The sequence below is a fragment of the Coregonus clupeaformis genome, unplaced genomic scaffold (genome assembly GCF_020615455.1).
Source record: "Coregonus clupeaformis isolate EN_2021a unplaced genomic scaffold, ASM2061545v1 scaf1964, whole genome shotgun sequence".
Classification (NCBI taxonomy): Eukaryota; Metazoa; Chordata; class Actinopteri; order Salmoniformes; family Salmonidae; genus Coregonus; species Coregonus clupeaformis.
Genome location: NW_025535418.1, coordinates 57,638 through 79,721, shown reverse-complemented (window position 1 = coordinate 79,721; position 22,084 = coordinate 57,638). Strand labels below are relative to the sequence as shown.

The window sequence follows — 22,084 nt, the reverse complement described above, 5'->3', positions numbered from 1 at the left end:
CAGAGGGACCGTGAGAGAATTTTACTGTCTTGATTGATGGATGGATGGATTTGGAACAAAGGTTGCCGGACAGGTTTTTCGCTCTCACACTCCATAAAGATTTATTCATAATTCATAGTAATGTTCATATTTCATAGTAATGTGTTAACATTTCATCAACAGTTATTCATATTTCATAAGAAAGGTATTTACACTCTAGAGGAGAATGTTTTTGGGTTTAAGGTTAAGGATATTCAATAAGATAAATTGTTACTGGTCATAATTATATTCTGTTTGTTTTCGAGACTTAGTTTAGTCTCGAAGGGGGGAAATGTAGTGTATGGAAATTATGACTGTTTTAAATGTTTTTCATGAAGAAATGGAATGTTGGTTATGTTAGTATCAAAAGGCAATGTTTAGTATAATGTAACATATAATAGACAGGAAGTGTGTTGTAAACTGGTGATTGGCCAGAAGAGGGAGCCCATCTTGTTGCATTGGTTATAAATAGGGGTACACGAAGAAGATAGAGCAGAGCAGACATTAGAATTGGAGGACACTGCTCTCCGGACCTCGCGAGTCTGTAATCTATGCTGTAACCTCGTGGTATGAATAAAAACTTCTGACACGATGCAGCATGGATGGACTCTTTTGTTGACAGCGATGATTGCCACCATTCATCATATACGACAAGCACCTACTCATTCCAGGGTTTTTCTTTATTTTTACTATTTTATACATTGTAGAATAATAGTGAAGACATCAACACAACAAATGTTAGTCCCACTAAGCCCAAACCAGATGGGATGGTGTATCGCTGCAGAATGCTGTGGTAGCCATGCTGGTTAAGTGTGCCTTGAATTCGAAATAAATCACAGTGTCACCAGCAAAGCACCCCCCACACCATAACACCTCCTCCTCCATGCTTTACGGTGGGAATTACACATGCAGAGATCATCCGTTTACCCACACAGCGTCTCACAAAGACACGCGGTGGGAACCATTAATCTCCAATTTGGACTCCAGACCAAAGGACACATTTCAACCTGTCTAATGTCCATTACTCGTGTTTCTTGGCCCAAGCAAGTCTCTTCTCCTTATTGGTGTCCTTTAGTAGTGGTTTCTTTGCAGCAATTCGACCATGAAAGCCTGATTCACACAGTCTCCTCTGAACATTTGATGTTGAGATGTGTCTGTTACTTGACCTCTGTAAAGCATTTATTTAGGCTGCAATTTCTGAGGCTGGTAACTCTAATGAACTTATCCTCTGCAGCAGAAGTAACTCTGGGTCTTCCATTCCTGTGGCGGTCCTCATGCGAGCTAGTTTCATCATAGCGCTTGATGGTTTTTGCGACTGCACTTGAAGAAACTTTAAAAGTTCTTGAACTGTTCCATATTGACTGAACATGTCTTAAAGTAATGATGGACTGTCATTTCTCTTTGCTTATTTGAGCTGTTCTTGCCATAATATGGACTTGGTCTTTTACCAAATAGGGCTATCTTCTATATACCCCCCCTACCTTGTCACAACACAACTGATTGGCTCAAACGTACAGTTAAAGTCGGAAGTTTACATACACCTTAGCCAAATACATTTAAACTCAGTTTTTCACAATTCCTGACATTTAATCTTAGTAAAAATTACCTGTCTTAGGTCAGTTAGGATCACCACTTTATTTTAAGAATGTGAAATGTCAGAATAATAGTAGAGAGAATGATTTATTTCAGCTTTTATTTCTTTCATCACATTCCCAGTGGGTCAGAAGTTTACATACACTCAATTAGTATTTGGTAGCATTGCCTTTAAATTGTTTAACTTGGGTCAAACGTTTCGGGTAGCCTTACACAAGCGTCCCACAATAAGTTGGGTGAATTTTGGCCCATTCCTCCTGACAGAGCTGGTGTAACTGAGTCAGGTTTGTAGGCCTCCTTGCTCGCATACGCTTTTTCAGTTCTGCCCACAAATTTTCTATAGCTTCCTGAGCAGTATGTCGGCTGCGCGGTCCCATGGTGTTTATACTTGCATACTATTGTTTGTACAGATGGACGTGGTACCTTCAGGCATTTGAAAATTGCTCCCAAGGATGAACCAGACTTGTGGAGGTCTACAATTCGTTTTCTGAAGTTTTGGCTGATTTCTTTTGATTTTCCCATGATGTCAAGCAAAAAGGCAACGAGTTTGAAGGTAGGCCTTGAAATACATCCACAGGTACACCTCCAATTGACTCAAATGATGTCAATTAGCCTATCAGAAGCTTCTAAAGCCATGACATCATTTTCTGGAATTTTCCAAGCTGTTTAAAGGCACAGTCAACTTAGTGTATGTAAACTTCTGACCCACTGGAATTGTGATACAGTGAATTATAAGTGAAATAATCTGTCTGTAAACAATTGTTGGAAAAATTACTTGTGTCATGCACAAAGTAGATGTCCTAACCGACTTGCCGAAACGATAGTTTGTCAACAAGAAATTTGTGGAGTGGTTGAAAAACAAGTTTTAATGACTCCAACCTAAGTGTATGTAAACTTCCGACTTCAACTGTATTAAGGAAAGAAATTCCAGAAATTAACTTTTAAGAAGGCACACCTGTTAATTGAAATGCATTCCAGGTGACTACCTCATGAAGCTGGTTGAGAGAATGTCAAGAGTGTGCAAAGCTGTCATCAAGGCAAAGGGTGGCTATTTGAAGAATCTAAAATTTAAAATATATTTTGATTTCTTGAACACTTTTTTGGTTACTACATCATTCCATATGTGTTATTTCATAGTTTTGATGTCTTCACTATTATTCTACAATGTAGAACATAGTAAAAATAAAGAAAAACCCTTGAATGAGTAGGTGTTCTAAAATTCTTGACAAGTAGTGTATATTTTGGGATTCCGTCTCTGTAAACATAATTTGCCTCATGACACGCGAGTGGAGACGCCTCTCCTCAATTACCTTTTTTCAAAAGGAGGCGAGGACAGAGGTGAGGACGCGAGGAGTCAAGCACAACCAATTGAGATTCTCCCGTTGTTTGCGTCCCAATTCTCCACACTTCTCTCAAAGTGTGCACTTAAACACTGCCCGTAATGGATTTCAATGCATTGGGTTGGTGTTAGCATTGGCTGGAGGCAGTTTCCATCATTATTAAATCCATCAGGACTCTAGAGAACATAATAGAACAGTGTTCCTCAATCCATTCCCGGGAGACCCCCAGGGAGTGCACATTTTTGTTTTAGCCCAGCACTAATCAGGGACTTGAATCAATGATTGGTTCATTAGTTCACCCCCTCCCCCCCTTTTTTTATTCTGAAAATTATAACATGTTTAATGTATTGATAACATCAGTCTTGCCATTCTCTCATAGCCTTGAGAGATATATATAAAAAAAGAAAGGAATTCCTGTTTCTAATAAGGTGAAAAGATCAACATACTTTGAACAGCCTTGCGAGTTTCCTCACAGACTAGGACTGGTTTCCTACAATACTCTGCACTCCTTGATCATGAAATTAAATCAAACTCGTTTTACAAAAGTAAATGAATCACACATACTGTATATTTATCTTGAACCTACAACATGAATGATCCAGAGTTGCTTTGCTTTCCTAACAGAGTTGTCCATATCTTGCTTTCTTATTCCCAATCTCCTGACACTCTCCTGATCTCTGTCTTAATTGTCTTTATTTTTCCCAATTTTGTTCTGTTTTCTTTCTTTGTGGATGTTCTATATATTACTGTCCAGGTTCAATGAGTGTCTGAAGCTTATCCCACAGTCACCACAGTGAAAGGGTTTCTCTACAGTCCCTTTATGAGTCTGTAAATGCACAGGTAGGTTTTCCTTGAGTCTGAAGCTTATCCCACAGTCACCACAGTGAAAGGGTTTCTCTCCCGTACCTTTATGAGTCTGTAAATGCACAGGTAGGTTTTCCTTGAGTCTGAAGCTTATCCCGCAGTCACCACAGTGAAAGGGTTTCTCTCCCGTACCTTTATGAGTCTGTAAATGCACAGGTAGGTTTTCCTTGAGTCTGAAGCTTATCCCACAGTCACCACAGTAAAAGGGTTTCTCTCCAGTACCTTTATGAGTCTGTAAATGCACAGGTAGGTTTTCCTTGAGTCTGAAGCTTTTCCCGCAGTCACCACAGTGAAAGGGTTTCTCTCCCGTACCTTTATGAGTCTGTAAATGCACAGGTAGGTTTTCCTTGAGTCTGAAGCTTATCCCACAGTCACCACAGTAAAGGGTTTCTCTCCAGTACCTTTATGAGTCTGTAAATGCACAGGTAGGTTTTCCTTGAGTCTGAAGCTTTTCCCGCAGTCACCACAGTTAAATGTTTTTTTCTCCTGTGTGTGTCAGTAAATGAACAGTTAGGTTCCCCTTCTTGTTGAAACTTTTCCCGCAGTCATCACAGCTAAATGGCTTCACTCCTGTGTGAATCAGTGTATGTTTAGTTAGGTCTCCTTTATGCTTGAAGCTTTTCCCACAGTCGCCACAGCTAAATGGTTTCTCTCCTGTATGAGCCCATATATGCCTGTTAAGGGTAACCTTCTGTCTGAAGCTTTTCCCACAGTCACCACAGCTAAATGGTTTCTCTCCTGTATGAGTCAGTATATGTGCAGTTAGGGTCCCCTTGTGTCTGAAGCTTTTCCCACAGTCACCACAGACAAATGATTTCTCTCCTGTGTGAGTCATCATATGCCTGTTAAGGCTAACCTTCTGTCTGAAGCTTTTCCCGCAGTCACCACAAACAAATGATTTATCTCCTGTGTGAGTCAATACATGCCTGTTAAGAGAAACCTTGTGATTGAATCTTGTCCCACAGTCACCACAGCTAAATGGTTTCACTCCGGTGTGACTCCGGATATGCTCAGTTAGGTTCTTCTTGTGTCTGAAGCTCTTCCCGCAGGCATCACAGCTAAATGGTTTCACTCCAGTGTGACTCCGGATATGCTCATTTAGGGTCCACTTGCGATTGAAGCTTTTCTCACAGTCACCACAGCTAAAGGCTTTCCCTCCTGTATGAGTCTGTATGTGCCTGTTCAGGGGCCCCTTGCAATTCAATATTTTCCCGGTGTGAGGTTTTTTAGACGTGGTGCTGGGTTTCTTCAGTGGTGGGTTGGGATCCAATGGTCGGCTGATGTCAGGTCCTACTGCATCACTGCTTGCGGCTGATCTGTGGCTGGAGGCATTGTCTTGATTATATGGATCACTGGGATTGTCAAAGTGGGTCACAGCGACAAAAGGTTTGCGATTCACTGGTTTAGAGTCACTCTCTCTGTACTTGACCGTTTGGGGAAGAGTCAAAGACTGAAGTTGATCCTCCTGATCACGTTCACTTTTCACACAAGGAGGAGTGAATATGAACTCTATGATGTCAGCCTGCAGCCCTTGAATCTTCCCTACCTCCTCCTGTTCCTTTTTAATCTGTATGGGAGCTGGGTCCTCCAGACTGTGGCTCCATTCCTGTTCACAGTGCTGCTGCTCGGGGATAACCTCCTCCTCAGAGACAGCGAGAGAGAACTGGAGGGAGTCTATTCTACATAGTTTTATTTCTGGTGTGATCCGTAGAAGTCTCCGTAGCCGGTCATTCTCCTCTTTAGATCTGGAAATCTCCTCCTGGTACTCGGCGACCACTTTCTCTACAACGTCTAAAATCTCCACTGCAGCCACAGTTAAACGTTCATTAACAAACACAATCAAAGACTGTAATTTTGCCATTTTCAGTGGATTGACATTCGGTAATAAGTTCAGGGACTTTTGTAGTCCCAACAACGAATATTCAAATCAAAACAAACTCGCCTCCACTGAGGTATGCTTGCCTCCAATTCTACTTCCGCGTTGTCGTCTTCTTTTGAGTTTTTCATAGGATGGCGCGCCTCTAGCTGGATTACCGCCACCTACTGTACTGGAGTGTGGGCCAGAGACAAGGAGAAACTAAATCCTACCTGCCAGCCAAGTTGCTCTTAAAAAAGATAACAAAATATTTGAGACTATATCTAATGACGTTCTACTCAATATACTCTTTAAACTCATTTCCTGTATCCCCTTCTCCCTCATACTAGATCTCATCCTCTCTCTTTCCCTCTCATACTGCCCACACCCCATATTGTTATTTATTTTGCTCTTTTGCACCCCAGTATCTCTATTTGCACATCATCTCTTGCACATCTATCAGTCCAATGTTAATACTAATTGTAATTTTTTTTTGCACTATAGCCTATTTTATTGCCTTACCTCCATAACTTGCTAAATTTGCACACACTGTATATTATATGTATTTCTGTTGTATTTTTTGACTTTGTTTGTTTTGCCCCATATGTAACTCTGTATTGTTGTTTTTATCGCACTGCTTTGCTTTATCTTGGCCAGGTCGCAGTTGTAAATGAGAACTTGTTCTCAACTGGTTTACCTGGTTAAATAAAGGTGAAATAAAATAAAATAAAATAAAAACTGTAGCAATACATGCTCCACGGTCTCTGTTTCCTGACAATAATCACACTTTCCTGTTGGATGCTTTCCTATCACATTTAATGTCTTATTCAACTGGCTGTGTCCCACCCTTAATCTTGTAAAAATAGCCTCCTCTCTTCTGGTCCCTCCTGCCGTCCTCCCCTCCCCGACTTTCCTCTGTAATTGAAATAAATGCCTTCCCCTTATTATCTCTATTCCACTGCTCCTGCCATCTCTGCATCACTGTATATATCAGTCTTTTTGCCTCTACCTTGCTCAATGAAACTTCAACATCAACATCCCCACTACTAAGTGCTTGTTTAGCCAGTACATCTACTGCCTCGTTCCCCCTCCACCCCTACCCGGGCTGGGACCCAAGTAAATCTTATCTGTATACCCATCTGTTTAATCCTGCCATGGGTTTGTAGCACCTCATGAAGCAGGTCTTGTCTGCTACGTGAGCTAAAGGACTGGAGACTCATTAACACGGCACTTGAATCAGAGCAAATAACTACTCAGTCTTGTTTGACTTCCTCCACCCACTGCAAGGCCAACAGTATGGCCATGAGCTCTGCCGTATATACAGCCAGATGATCTGTAATACGTTTCCTGACTTCCACCCCACATTCCTGCACTACAAATGCTGACCCAACTACTGGAGGCGGGAGTAGCCATGGTGGATTTACAGAAATAGCTACAGTTGGACTATACTCCCTTCCATACAGTCCCATCTCCTTCGCCTGGGTATTACCCACCCACCCAAAGCTCGTGTTCTGTCTTCGCTCATGTTCCCAGCATGCCTGTAAAATCAATTTCGCAGGATGAGACACCCCATGTAGCTGGATGGAGTTGTAGCAAAGAGTGCGGTTGTAGGTTGGTGCTCGGGCACATCATTCTGTAAACTTAAGCAAATCTTGCAGTGTTTTTTGATACTTCTCTCCAGTCTCAATTTATTATTAATATAGATTATAGGGAATACAAGACACAATGTTTTATGTGTCTGTGAGTGGCAAACTTTCAGCTCAGATGATAAGGCTAGGTCCTATTGCTTCACAAAGGGGCCTGTTTGTTTATCATATAATTAGAGCTTGTAACAGTTAGAATATTTAAATTTTTCCATGGCAGTAGTGTGAGTGAATACTGTAAATCATTGACCAATTTGAATAAATTCATTTAAACTTGATGTATGAAAAATGCAACATTTAGGCAAAACACTGACATTCTTCCAACGTAACGTACCATTAATTAACCATCCGAGAGCCTAAATAGTACCTTATTCAATAGGGGTGCCATTGCCTGTATATTAGTCCAAAATATGGTACACATAATTACAGTCACTTTGATATACTCCTTACATATGTGTGTGTGCATTTGAGAAAAAACATAACAGTATTGACGATGAGGGCTCTTGTTCAAGTAGCACTACTATTTTATATCACTCCGCCTCCTTGAACAGGGAATATAATGGCTGACAAGCGTACGTTGACTGAGTGGATTCATCATCAACACCGAAACGACTTATTTGTGTTTATTGAGACACAGCCTTCTCCTGGCTGTTAGAATGAGCCGTTGACCATAAAGTGTTACGAGAATTTCTCAAAAACTCACTGAGGTAATTCATTTCTTTACACTACTTTTATTAGCCAAGCCAGGGCAAGTGGCTAGTTCACCACCAGCTAGCTAGCGTAGCATCATCACGTAGCTCGCTATCAAGTTAGCTACCTCCTTACCCCAAACAAAACTAGGTTGGTGCTGTATTTTCGAGTAGGCATTAGCTATTGTATTTAACCAGCTACGTGTACACATTTTGAAACTGTTATAGCCAACAAGAACTAACTAGGTAACTAGCTATCTAGGCATGCAATCTTGTCAGGCCGTGAAATCTTGTTTGTTTTTAGTTGGCCAGCTAGCTAGGTAACGTGAGCTACTAGCTACGTTAGCAAGTTGACGTTACCTAGCTAACTGTAATTCCTACTACTGACAATACTTTCCCCTCCGAATTTAACACCAGCTTTTGTTTTGAACATCAATTGTTCAAACTTTCCAAGGGCAGTGTATGCAACCATTAACGTTAGTTAGCCTTCAATGTATTTTCCATTGTCGGAATTTCACCTCCAGTTTTCGCGGGGAGGGGGGTGGTGGTGGGGGGTCAAGCGTTACCATGGCGTGCAATTTCATGTTGCCAAACAGTGACAAAGGTAAACTAGTTTAGATTTGCATAGCTACATTGGTATCCCAAATGATGAATAAACCGCATCGATAGGCTATTTGAGTGGATATCGATGAAGGTTTTTGTCACCGTACTTCGTTAAGTTAGAACTTATTAGAAGGGGGTAGTTGTTAGTTGTTGCTACTGACAGTTGGCTCCCGCGAACTCGCTGAAGTGGAGGGAATTCTAGCGGTCTACAAGGCTAGAAGTGCCTTTTGTTGGGAAATTAGCTAGTTACGTAGTCAGCAAGACATCCTTACTCAATCCGCGACCTCCCCAAAAGCAAACCAACACATTTAATAGTGGGTGACTGAATACACCGCACAGGTACGTAATCGATAGGTAAAGTAACGTTATTGATATCGGTAATGTTTATTATTATTATTATTATTATTATTAGCTATGTCATACAATGGTTTGTAGCTAGCTATGGTGTTTTGGATTATTAACGTTATGCCTCACGTTATGGTTTAGTTTACTGTAATACTTGTCATACTAAGGGTAAGGTCTGTGAATGTTGTTGCTTAGTTGCAGGAACATTCCTCCAAACAAGCCACCGTTTCTGACTGGAGGATGTTTCTGAAAGCAACAAACACCTCTAGAATCATGCACTCTGTCAGTGTCATAACTGTGAAGCTACTTCGGAAACACATCTTGTTTGTTTTGACGTGTGTGTGTCTGGGTTTCCATTAGGAAAATGTGGCGCCATACAACGTGACATTAAATAGTTTAATTTGCTGCCAATTTGAGAAAAGTACCTGACCCATAATGTTATGCATTGTGTGCATAACCCATTAGGACGTCCACCCACGGTGCTCAAAATGTCAGAAATTACATTTAGATTATGGTATTCATCTTAACAGAACATCCAACTCCTGTAATGAAGGAGACACTAAAACGTTATTTTCAAACATTTGCCTAAATGCAATTCGTGGGAAAACAACACCATTCCAAACAGCACACCTGATGCCAGCGTTAGAAACTTAGGTTGATAATATGACTGGGATTGTGCCTTTTGGCTTCTGGACAATGAAAGAAAGGTGATATGAATACCAACAGGAGAGATGCTGGTTTCAATGGCATATGAGGAAGTCTTTATAAAATAATTGCCTCAATGTTTCTATGGTCAGATTTTTCCTAGGCTGCTTTGAAGTAAAACATTCAGGTTTCAAACAATTAATTCGATTTTCAAAATTCATACTGCCTCCAGTTCACATTGCAAAGTGGTGGGTGATGTGCTGATAGCATGCCTACCGTTGCCTTTGCACTTGAATGGGAGGCGCGTCGCAATTGCCAGTTGATAATAAAAATAGTAGTTATTTTTAATCGTGGCCATCAAAACTGTTTTTAACAGGTGACTGTGTTCAGAATTGTTGCCCAATGACTGGTCTTATAAAAGTACATGTTTTACTCCAGCAGCAACGAGCTGAGGAGCTGCGGCTGCAGCAGCAGTTCTAGCACTGTGCGCGGGTAAGAAATGATACATTACGACCAATGTTCCCTCTAATTATTTCCGGCACTGAGAATTTCAAGTCTGCTGAGCGCAAGCTTGAAAGTTGTGAAAATTCTGTGCAACTTCCAGCGCGCGTTTACTCTGAACACTGAGGCTGTTCCCGCTTTAAGTTAGTTTAAACAGTGGCCATGTATGTAGACTACTGTGGCTATTTGATCATAATGTAGGCCTACCAGAGTGGCCTACCATCAAAAACAATGAAGAAAATGCATCCCATAACATCTTTAACATGGATATAGCTGTTCTATCATTCAGCCTACAGTAGCAGCCAATGTGTGGTGTTCAATGTAGGTTTACATTCCATGAGAATTTTGAAAAAAAAACATATAGGGCTTGACAATAACCTGCGTTGATTCAATCACAATTGCCACAGTGAAGGGAAACGTTGATAATGTTAACAGGGAAAACTCTAGAACAGTGGTCACCAACCTTTTCTGAGTTAAGATCACTTTCTGAGTCAAAATGCAAACCGAGATCTACCTCTCAGATTTCTTTTTAACATGCCTTAAAAAATGTAAGCCTATGCAACATTAACCAATTAAAAACAGTACTGTAGCAATGAAGTTTGTGCAGTAAGCTATAGGCCCGAAACATTATCACTTTATATTAGCTTTGCTTGAATTACCCTGCCAATGCATTGTTGTTCGGGCCATTTAAAATATATATATACAGCTCTGGAAAAATTAAGAGACCACTGCACATTTTTATTAAATCAGCATCTCTACATGTATGACAGCCATTCCATTCCAGTGTCTGTTGAATTCCAACACAGGCACACAACATTCTACTGAATTAGGTACTGATTAGGTGATCACCTGAACCAAATCTTATTTAACGAGGCAAAGTATAAAAACCACTGCTGTGGTCATCACTATCCTCTTGCAATAGGACCAGCTGGATGGCAAAAATAGTTCTAATAGTATCTCAAAAGTAATATTAATCAAAAAATAACTATTGACCATGCCAAAAGAGTTGAAAAGGAATGTTTTTTGAGTGAGGAAAAGGTTTCAATTCTGGCTTTACTGGCAGAGGGATACAGTGAGCGTCAGGTTGCTTCCATCCTTAAAATTTCAAAGACGGCGGTTCATAAGAACAAGGTCAAGCAGCAGACATTGGGTACAACAAAGCTACAGACCGGCAGAGGGCGAAAACGACTCTCTACTGACCGGGATGACCGCCAACTCATTCGAATGTCACTCAACAACCGTAGGATGACATCAAGTGACGTACAAAAAGAATGGCAAACAGCAGCTGGGGTGAAGTGCACGGCGAGGACGGTTCGAAACAGGCTCCTAGGGGAAGGGCTGAAGTCGTGCAAAGCTAGAAAAAAGCCCTTCATCAATGAGAAGCAAAGAAGAGCCAGGCTGAGGTTTGCAAAAGACCATAAGGATTGGACCGTAGAGGACTGGAGTAAGGTCATCTTCTCTGATGAGTCCAATTTTCAGCTTTGCACAACACCTGGTCGTCTAATGGTTAGACAGAGACCTGGAGAGGCCTACAAGCCACAGTGTCTCGCACCAACTGTGAAATTTGGTGGAGGATCGGTGATGATCTGGGGGTGCTTCAGCAAGGCTGGAATCGGGCAGATTTGTCTTTGTGAAGGACGCATGAATCAAGCCACGTACAAGGTTGTCCTGGAAGAAAACGTGCTTCCTTTTGCTCTGACATTGTTCCCCAACTCTGAGGATTGGTTTTTCCAGCAGGACAATGCGCCAATGCCACACAGCCAGGTCAATGAAGGTGTGGATGGAGGACCACCAGATCAAGACCCTGTCATGGCCAGCCCAATCTCCAGACCTGAACCCCATTGAAAACTTCTGGAATGTGATCAAGAGGAAGATGGATGGTCACAAGCCATCAAACAAAGCTGAGCTGCTTGAATTTTTGCGCCAGGAGTGGCATAAGGTCACCCAACATCAATGTGAAAGACTGGTGGAGAGCATCCAAGACGCATGAAAGCTGTGATTGGAAATCAGGGTTATTCCACCAAATGTTGATTTCTGAACTCTTCCTAAGTTAAAACATTAGTGTTGTTTAAAAATGAACATGAACTTATTTTCTTTGCATTATTTGAGGTCTGACAACACTGTTATTTTGACCAGTTGTCATTTTCTACAAATAAATGCTCTAAATGACAATATTTTTATTTGGAATTTGGGAGAAATGTTGTCAGTAGTTTATAGAATAATACAAAAATGTTATTTTTACCCAAACACATACCTATAAATAGTAAAACCAGAGAAACTGATAATCTAACTTTTTTCCAGAGCTGTATATATATATATTTCAACATTTGAGGTAGGCTATATGATCGCACCAGTAATATATCCGTTATTGTTTTACTTGTGAGGCACAGCTGAGTGAGCATACATTTTAAATAATTTGCTTTTTATTTTACTGAGCTGATTTTGCCTGCATCTGATGGTCAGTCTCAGCGGAGGTAGAGAGCAGCAGACTGAGGGTCCGCCTCTAAACATCCCTCCACTCTCCCTGAGACTGACCAAAAAGGGACACCGTCTTCCAGCTGATGGCGAAACTCAAGTCGCACTGCATTATTTCTGCCTCATGCACAAATTCATGTTACTCCTATGGACAAAGAAAGTGAAATATTCCTCGGTATTAAAGAAGACCCAAGCCACTAATAATAACGCAAGACTATAGATACACTTTCCTACTCATTCATTACAGCTGCAGTGCTTGTTGTAGTGCTGAGTGGAAATAGGAAGAACGCACATTTTATGGCTTATAAAAGTGTTGAATACAAAGTGTTGACAGTGCTGAGTAAGAACTTAAACATTAAGTCATTCATAAAAACAGCAGCTCTTTGCTGTATTCGTTGACAGTTTCTCTCTAGTCATGGTTTTGAAATCTCACAGTATCAACTTTGCTGTAGCTTTCTTTTATGCCTGCTACATTACTACAGACACGGTAATCTGAGCCATCCGATTGGCCAGCGGTAGGCCTATAGTGCACTTGATTTGCTCTCCGAGCCCGCCGGGAAGGCAGAGATTGTACCTTCAGACACATGAAATATTTCAAAATGTCAAAAGTTGGCCTACCCGGCGCGTAGGGCAGGTGAATCGGGTGCACCTACCACCAACATCCCGAGACGAAGAAAAAAGAAAATAGGAACACAAGGCTTTATCAATGTTTTTTTTACAGAAATGTTTGGCGATTCACTATGAATGCATTGGAGGTCGATCGTGATCGACCGGTTGGTGACCACTGCTCTAGAAAGTTGAGTGAAGTTATCTGTGAGCTGATGTTTCTGCGCAGCAGTCCCGGGGCTACTGCGCTCGCGCAGCTTAGAGGGGACATTGATGATGACTAATGAAAATACACACACCCCAATTTTAATTCTGCTAAATGTAACAAAATAACCTAATAGACCGATAAGCACGACTGTGAAATGTATTTCCATCAATTAATAAAAAGCATTATTTTGCACTGGGAGGAAAAACAATTATCCTGGTCAATTTGGCTGGCAACAATTTTTACTTATCGTCTTTTCATTTTTTTATCGTCCAAAAGCCGGCAATTACCGGCAAACGGAAACCCTGGTGAGTGTGTGAGTGAATGAGTTGTGTACAGTATGCCAATATGAAAGAGACATACTATGTGTGTGTGTGTACGTGCACATGCTTCTGTCTCCAGTCCAAAGCCGTTCTAGAGTGTTGACTGACGATGCATGTCAACGACCCAACAGGTGCGGAGCCGAGGAGGACATGGCGACAGGGGGCACTCCCTTTGACGACTGCGCAGACGAGCAGGAGCTGCACAACTGGACCGTTACCAACGGCAGCAGCCTAGAAGACCGGCTCAACAACATGGTACAGAGACAATGGATGCGTCCCAAATGGAACCCTATTCCCTATGTAGTGCACTGCAGTACTTTTGACCAGAGAGCCCTATGGGTCCTGGTCGAAAGTAGGGCACTACTGGAATAGGGTGACATTTGGGACGCGACTATTGAGAATGGACACTAAAAGGCTGAATCCTAACTGGAGATTTGTGAAAGTAACTAAAATCTTTGTGATTGCATTAGTTGTTTGTGCGTATATAGCCCCACAGTGGAGGTGTCATAATACCCATAAAACCTAGCGGTCAAACAGGGAAATGGTTCCAATCATTTTTCCACCATTCATCTACACGAAACACAGCCCTTATTTGAAGTGTTTCTAAAATGACCTATGGGGAAAAAATAAATGGTGGAAAAACAATTGGAACCATTTCCCTGTTTGACCGCTAGGTTTTATGGGTATTATGACTCATACTGTGGTACTCTATAGCTCTAGTAAGGATTCAGCCCCTCACTGACTAGCTCTAGAGTCTGTCAATCTACCTACAATGCTGATCAAAGCGAGACATGGATTTGAAATGGTCTATTACAAGTGTATTGTAATGCGTCCCCTTTGGGGAACCATGATGTGCTTATCATCAAGCAAGTACAGCATTAAACAGTACATGTTAATATATAAAACACATGCAAGGACCTTCTGTCCTTTTTAAAGCTCCAGGGTGAAGTTTCCACTAGGTAAATGTCAAGGATCAGCTTCCCTTTCCCCAATCCTAACCTTAACCATTTGTGGGGGGAAATCCAAAACTGACCCATCAGTGTTTAGTGATAACTTCACCCTACACCCCTTTTGAAAGCTTCCTGTCCCCTTTCAGGACTGGGGCATCCAGCAGAAGAAGGCCAACCGCTCGACGGAGAAGAACAGGAAGAAGTTCTCAGCCGGCGGCGTGGCGGAGAGCCGACTGACCAATGAAATCTCCCCGGAGTCCACACCTGGCACGGGGCGGAGGAGGACACACACCCCTCACTCCTTCCCCCACGTCAAGTACACCACCCAGATGTCGGTGCCCGACCAGGCCGAGCTGGACCGTCTCCGGCAGAGGATCAACTTCACTGACCTGGACGAGGTGAGAGGGTTCTCCTTAGAGCTTTCTGAACTGTGCGTTTCTTCTTGGAGGATTCATCTGTGATTGTTGGGGTCTGTAGGGGGTCCTAGTTAACATTTTAAAGTCCACCAAAGATGTTGTGGAAGTGTACTGGTGGTCCTCTGTAGCTCAGCTGGTAGAGCACGGCGCTTGTAACGCCAAGGTAGTGGGTTCGATCCCCGGGACCACCCATACACAAAAAAAAAAATGTATGCACGCATGACTGTAAGTCGCTTTGGATAAAAGCGTCTGCTAAATGGCATATTATTATTATTATTATTATTATACTGTTCATGTACAAAAATTAAGCTTTTTTTGTTGTCTTTAGGAATGTGAAAGTTTTCAATTATTAAATGTTCCAAAGAACCTTCTTTCCAGCTTTTTATATCGCAGAGGTTCTGCAGCATTGTTCTGTTTCATAGTACTGTAATTTAGACTGGAAGCCAGGTTATGACATCCCTCGCTCTCTTTTCCCAGAGGAGCGTCGGCAGTGACTCCCAGGGCCGCGTCACAGCAGCCAACAACCAGCGACAGCTGGCGGCGGAAAACAAAAAGCCCTTCAAATTCCTGCCGCTGCACGTCAACACCAACAAGAGTCGGGAGGCCCCCTCCGCCTCGGCCCCCGCAACCCCCTCTGTCGCCGCCACAGCCAAGAAGCAGAGCCCTGGCCTGGGTCTCAGGGACGCGTTCGCCCCCTCCCTGCCCAGCAATGACACCCCTGGGCTTGGTAGTCGGGCCGAGAGAGGGCTTCTTCCCTCTAGGGAGGATGGGAGAGGAGAGCTCAGCATCGACAGTAGCCAGGTAGGTAATGTCTAGGCACTTTGGTTTAGTGAAGGATTAGGGCTTTTCAGGGCTTGTTTTTTTTATACTGTCTCTATGTAGTCTTCGTTTTTGTTTGATCAACCACTTATTGCACAATGCAAATGATTTGAAGTTTGTAGTTGTTTCAATACTTAGTTACAATAGAACAAACAGGACAATGCATACGATAAAGGTAGTTTAGTTGTCGGTAGATGGAAGAAAAGTGGGTAAATTTTTCCTACTCAGTAACACATTTTGGACAAATCTCTATAAATAGCATACCTTGGAACAGCATTTTCACCATTCAAGTCTGTGCTTGCACTGACCTGATCGTCCTGTACTGTCTGCAGACGATCACAAGGGGTGCCGTGCTCTCGCTCCTGTAAAAAAATAAATAGTAGAACAAGGATGGGAGACTAAGTGAGCAAGATGACGATGAAACCAGTGTGTATTTAGGGCAATTTAAAAATAAGCCACCACCGCAGGTTCCCAAGTGAGTTCTGCCCTCGTTTAGCTCAGTCTGCACTGAGCGGATTGGTATCCGCGCTCTCACACACGATTTCTCGCTCTCTGTCTCGCTCTCTCTATCATTTACACATGCACGCACACATGCTCTCTCTCTGTTGTCACACTATCTCTCACACACCCTCACACTCTGGTGTCCCGGTCAGGTGGTGAGCAAGCTGGTTCAGATCCGGGAGTACATCGGCAAGGCCAGCTCCATGAGGGATGATCTGGTGGAGAAGAACGACATCCCGGCCAACGTGGAGCGCCTCACCCACCTCATCGCCCACCTCAAGGAGCAGGAGAGGTCCTACCTCCGCTTCCTGCAGAAGATGCTGGTCAGTACAGTACCGCCGGCTTATCACGGCTTTCTCACTGTCTCTCTTTGGCTTTGTGTCTCTCTGTTTTTCTAATTTCTCCTTCCTCTCTCTTTGGCTTGATCTGTCTGTCTTTTTATATATTTTTCTCTTTCTTTTGGTCTATCTCTCTTTCCATCCTTCTGTCATTTAAGGATGAGAGGGGCTGCTTTCGAGATACATTTTTAGTTTGAATTCACTCTGTGTCTGGTAGTGATTAGTAAAAAATAAGCTTGGGCTTTTGCCTGTTAAAGAAGCCTGCTGTCCACTGCTTCTTTCTCACATTGATGTTGATAGTTCAAGGTGTTGTGTTTGGGAACTCTTCACTGCACCCTGGTCATGTATTTTTTATGCCAAGGCGTCTGAAACACGCCGACAGACACAGTCGTGTATCTTGTTCCATTTGGCAGATAAATCTAGGACATGACACACATTGCTTCTGAACTGCTGGATGGCATGTGTCATTTGATCTTGCTGTCAGCGCATCTTGCTATCAATATTAAATACGATACCCCCTCTGGCATATGTGCGAGTACTTATGGCCAGTCCTAACTTTTTCACTCCAACCACTGTTCAAGTATTACATTGAAAAGCGAGGGGGAAGGAAACGGTTGAGAAGACCTGGGTTCCCATAGCCACTACACCCTCAGTGTCCATAGCACCATAGTTGGGGCCAAGGAGGGAGACTGCTTGCAGTCTGTGCCTACTATTTTACTGACGCCCCGTCTTCTGTAGGCGAGGGAGGACGAGGAGGACGAGGCGGGAACACTGGACTCTGCCGTGGGTTTAGGCTCATTGCCAGAGAGCACCTCCCTCAACATCGAGGTGCGCTCCTCAGACGCCTCCAACGCCACCGTGAGTAGCCCTTCCTCTAGTTCTGACAACCCCTCCTGCTTCTGCAATTTTTTTTGTTTTGTAGAGGAGTTTGGATTGGTCACAAACGAGATCATCTAATACGCTGCATAGGGATATGCTTTACCATCTCTACTAGATAGTAAGACACTGCTTCTAGAAGTAGTGCCACCCAAGCAGACCGAGGCTAATCTTATTGCTGTCATCCCTCGCTCTTCCTCTCTCTCTCCATCTCTCCATCCCTCCCTCCACCTTCCATTGCCGGTGTAACACTGTTCTGCTTGTGCTGGCGTTTCTTATGTGTGTGTCTAAAACAGGGCCGCGTTGCAGGCCGCAGTGACCAGAAGGAGGAGCTGGAGAACTTGAGGAAGCAGCACGAGCTCCTGAAGAAGATGCTGGAGCAGCAGGAGCAGCTCAGGGCTCTACAGGGCCGCCAGGCAGCACTACTGACCCTGCAGCACAGCTCCCAGCACGCCTCCCACACTATGGCTGACACCGGTGAGACACGGACCACATAGAGAGAGCACACACTCGCATAGTGTAAACACACACACAGCGCACATGCAGAGCAGGTACCTACACACACGTAACCTTTTTTCATTTGGTGTGTATGTTTGTGTGTGTTGTTCCAGTGCCGACGGAGACCACAGGCAGTGTGTCAGGGCTGAGCATCACCTCGGAGCTGAACGATGAGCTGAACGACCTCATTCAGCGCTTCCACAACCAGCTGCACGACTCCCAGGTACCAGCAACATACAGTACTGGGTCGTATTAATTAGGGCACACCATAGCCAAAAGTATTAGCATTTTCTTCTGTCTGGTGCCTAATGAATACAACCCTGGCAAACATAAGGTAGCACTTTACAGCACGGGCTAAAGTTGCAATAACATGGTATTGTTACCCCTCTATTACATACGTGGTGAATAACCCTATAACAAGAATCATTCCATTTAAATGAAGGGATAACTGGGCAAAATGAAGTCTCCATGTTGAGTAAATAGAACTTGTTACCATGTTATTACCACTTTATCCCTTGTGGTAATGTGAAGTGCTACCCATCAAAGTAATAAATGATGAGTTGAATGTTTGTGTTTATGCGCCTACTAACATCCTGTGTGCCTTTCCTTCCTCAGACCAAGGCAGTAGTCCCAGACAACCGCAGACAAGCCGCGAGCCTCTCCCTCTCTCGGGAAGTCTGCCGCTCCCGCTCCTCCCAGCCTTCCCCTCCTCCCCGCTCTGCCTCCTCCTCCTTCCTCCATCCCACCCCTCTCACCTCCCTGACCTCCATCACCCCCACGTCGGCCTCGGCGGCGAGCGCCAAGCTGACCAAGCTGCAGGAGCTGCAGGACAAGAAGCAGACCATGGACAAGATCCTGCAGGAGCTGCACTCGCTCCGCGACCAGACCCTCAACAACAACTCCTGTAAGTTATGGTTCGTCTCTGTAGCTGACTAGGAGTAGGATAACACCGTCAGGGATGGAGGCCCGGAGGGGTCAGTGATATTTTTAGATTTTTCAGAGATTATTGCTTATTTGAACACCTGCAAAGCTGTTTCCTGCAATCTAGAGCCTTCAATGATAACAAACTTTTTAGATGTGTTTTTTTATTGTGTTTACATAGTGGCGCAGCTCCCATCTTACATTCTTTGGGGAGAAACGTGTTTTATATGATAGAAGCTTGTAAGTTTGCAGCCGTGCTTGTGTGAGTGACGCGTGTATGTTGTTCCCTCAGGTCGCGGCGCCGTTGTGTCTGTGTCCTCTCAGCGTAGCCTGGCTCTGGGCGCGGGGCCCTCCTCGGACCGCCCCTCTGCCCTGTACCGGGAGCCCAACGGGGCCTCAGCCATGAGACGGGACCCCTCCACCTACCACCCCGCCACACACACCCAGCACCCCCAGCATGAGGACGCCCCAGCAGACAAACTCCGGTACTAAACTCCAACTATTATTAAGATCAGTGCACATCACACCACGGTTGTATTCATAAGGCACCAAATGGAAGAAAACTGACTGAAACACAGAGGAACTACCTGGACTTGCCCAAATCCAATTTTATTGGTCGCATACACATATTTAGCAATGTTATTGCGGGTGTAGCGAAAATGCTTGTGTTCAACAGTGCAGTAGTATCTAACAATTCACACATCTCAAAGTAAAATAATGGAATTAAGAAATGTATATAAATATTAGGACGAGCAATGTCTGAGTCCGGAGTATATGTATGTGATGGGATGTATAGACATTATGGACAGTATGTGGATAGAATATTTAGTATATCTGTAGAATACGTAGGATTGAATAGTATTTATACAGCAATAGTTGAATAGGATGGCATTGACTAGAATACAGTATATACATATGAAATGAGTAAAACAGTATGTAAACATGATTCAAGTGACCAGTGTTCCATGTCTATTGGGACTACCTGGACTTGTGCCCTAATGAATAAAACCCAGTGGTGCCCTAATGAATACAACCCAGTGGTGCCCTAATGAATACAACCCAGTGGTGCCCTAATGAATACAACCCAGTGGTGCCCTAATGAATACAACCCAGTGGTGCCCTAATGAATACAACCCAGTGGTGCCCTAATGAATACAACCCAGTGGTGCCCTAATGAATACAACCCAGTGGTGCCCTAATGAATACAACCCAGTGGTGCCCTAATGAATACAACCCAGTGGCAATGAAGCAAAGGAGACTAGTAGAGGGAACCAGCTCAGACTATTAGCATGCACCCTTTCTATCACTCTGGTACCGGCAGCTGAAGATCCATACTGTACTGTTCCTTCAGACAAACTCTATCATCCATCACCCTTATCCCTCTTATTCATTCATCAGTCTGAGCAACAATGGATCCAATTAGTCAAGTGTCTCTCCTTCATTGAAGCAGTTGTCCATGTATCAACCATAGTCTCTTTCCCCCATTCCATTTCTCCCCATTCATTCCCCCACACTGTTTCTGAAATGTGACTCAAAGGGAATAGACTGCTTGCAGCTCACGTGAGGTGCTGTAAATTCTTGGGTGTGGGGGGTTGTGAAGAGTGCACACTTTGGGCAGAAGGCCAATCCAATGCTTTTAAGTCTTTGGACATTTAAAACGGAATCAGGCCTAAGTCTCTCCCCCCACACCACCACAGGAAGCTGAAGGAGGTGCACAAGCGTCTGAACGAGCTGCGTGAGCTGGTGCAGTACTACGAGCAGACATCGGACATGATGGTGGACACGGTCAACGAGAACGTGAAGGAGGAAGAGGAGGAGGAGGAGACTGAGGAGGACGGCTCCATGCTGGAGACCATGTTCGACTCGGAGCAGGAGAACCGCCGGCCCCCCATCACCAACATCAGGTACTTGAGGGACACGGACAGAGTAGGGTGACGTCGTTATTATTCCGCATTAGAGCTGTTTATAAGTGGGCCCTGTCCAATTCTGATACTAAGCATCACAGACCTAGGATTCGAACCGGCAACCACTGACAGTCACTGGTTAGTTTCAAACCAAGCATATCATCTGTTCCCTTCATGTGCCCCACATTACCAGGTCTTTATTGTAAAATATAGCTTGTTCTCAATAACTTGCCTGGCTAAGAAATATTATAAAGGTTTAGCTAAATACAATTCCCAAGGGCAAATCACGCCGGAGAGTGAAATTGAGACTTGACCCTCTTCTCCATCTCTCTTTCCCCTGGTCAGAAACCCACAGCGTTCTGGGAACTGGACAGAAATGAACAGTCTGACCAACGCCCGAGGAGGAGGCAGCGCCAACAACCGCGCTGACGGGAGACTCAACACCGAGTGTGAGATCAACAACCGCTCTGCAGCAACAAACCTCCGCAGCCTCAACATCCCCTCAGCCATAGGTAGCACGACACACATACGCACATTACATGCTGTACACCCCCATGCTGTTCACACACAACCCACTCTCATCTCACTAACCCTCATTGTCTCTGCCTCCAACAGAGTGCCAGTACAACCGCCCCTACAACGAGGTCAAGGACGACGATGATGAAGAAGACGATGCCCTGGAGGATGAAGAGGGGGCGCAGGGGGCCGGGGGTCGGGACAGCGAGGGCTCGGGGTCGAGCAGGAGGAGCAGCCTGGGGAACGAGGACGCAGACTACGCCCACAAAGTCCACCGGCTGCAGACGGCCAAGCAGAAACTACGGCAGCTCCAGGAGCTGGTGGCCATGGTGCAGGTGAGAGGACTGACCTAGAAACAGAGAAACATAGCATATGGAAGATAAAGAATCTGAAATAAATTGTAGGCTCCAAAGTCCAAGTCCATTGTCTGAAAAAGGCACTGTGCGCTGACACAATATACCCATTAAATCATTGGGAGTATACATTGCAGTGAAAAAGTATTAGCCCCCTTTCTGATTTTCTTTATTTATGCATTTTTTTTTTATACGTATTTGTTATCAGATCTTCAACCAAAACCTAATATTAGATCATTTTAAAATAAAAACACAAATTATACTTATTTTATTGATTTTAATTAACA

The 22,084-nt window shown here is 43.8% G+C and overlaps 1 protein-coding gene across 6 annotated transcripts in view; it reads left to right on the top strand.

The window, feature by feature from the left end:
• The first annotated feature begins 7,861 nt into the window (after nucleotides 1–7,861).
• LOC121558529 (pericentriolar material 1 protein-like) overlaps nucleotides 7,862–22,084 on the top strand; it is a 34,791-nt gene continuing 20,568 nt past the window's right edge. For 5 of the 6 annotated variants that reach the window (XM_045219000.1, XM_045219002.1, XM_045218999.1 and 2 more), the window contains exons 1-13: nucleotides 7,862–8,020; nucleotides 13,837–13,960; nucleotides 14,802–15,053; nucleotides 15,549–15,872; nucleotides 16,544–16,714; nucleotides 17,468–17,587; nucleotides 17,902–18,082; nucleotides 18,217–18,326; nucleotides 18,719–19,007; nucleotides 19,317–19,509; nucleotides 20,722–20,928; nucleotides 21,274–21,440; nucleotides 21,544–21,779. In XM_045219000.1, coding sequence (XP_045074935.1) covers nucleotides 13,856–13,960; nucleotides 14,802–15,053; nucleotides 15,549–15,872; nucleotides 16,544–16,714; nucleotides 17,468–17,587; nucleotides 17,902–18,082; nucleotides 18,217–18,326; nucleotides 18,719–19,007; nucleotides 19,317–19,509; nucleotides 20,722–20,928; nucleotides 21,274–21,440; nucleotides 21,544–21,779 — 2,355 coding nt within the window. In that variant the 5' untranslated portion in view covers nucleotides 7,862–8,020; nucleotides 13,837–13,855. Of the gene's footprint in view, nucleotides 8,021–8,852; nucleotides 8,945–13,836; nucleotides 13,961–14,801; nucleotides 15,054–15,548; nucleotides 15,873–16,543; nucleotides 16,715–17,467; nucleotides 17,588–17,901; nucleotides 18,083–18,216; nucleotides 18,327–18,718; nucleotides 19,008–19,316; nucleotides 19,510–20,721; nucleotides 20,929–21,273; nucleotides 21,441–21,543; nucleotides 21,780–22,084 lie in introns of those variants that run through there. The other variant, XM_045218998.1, reaches the window with a different exon arrangement.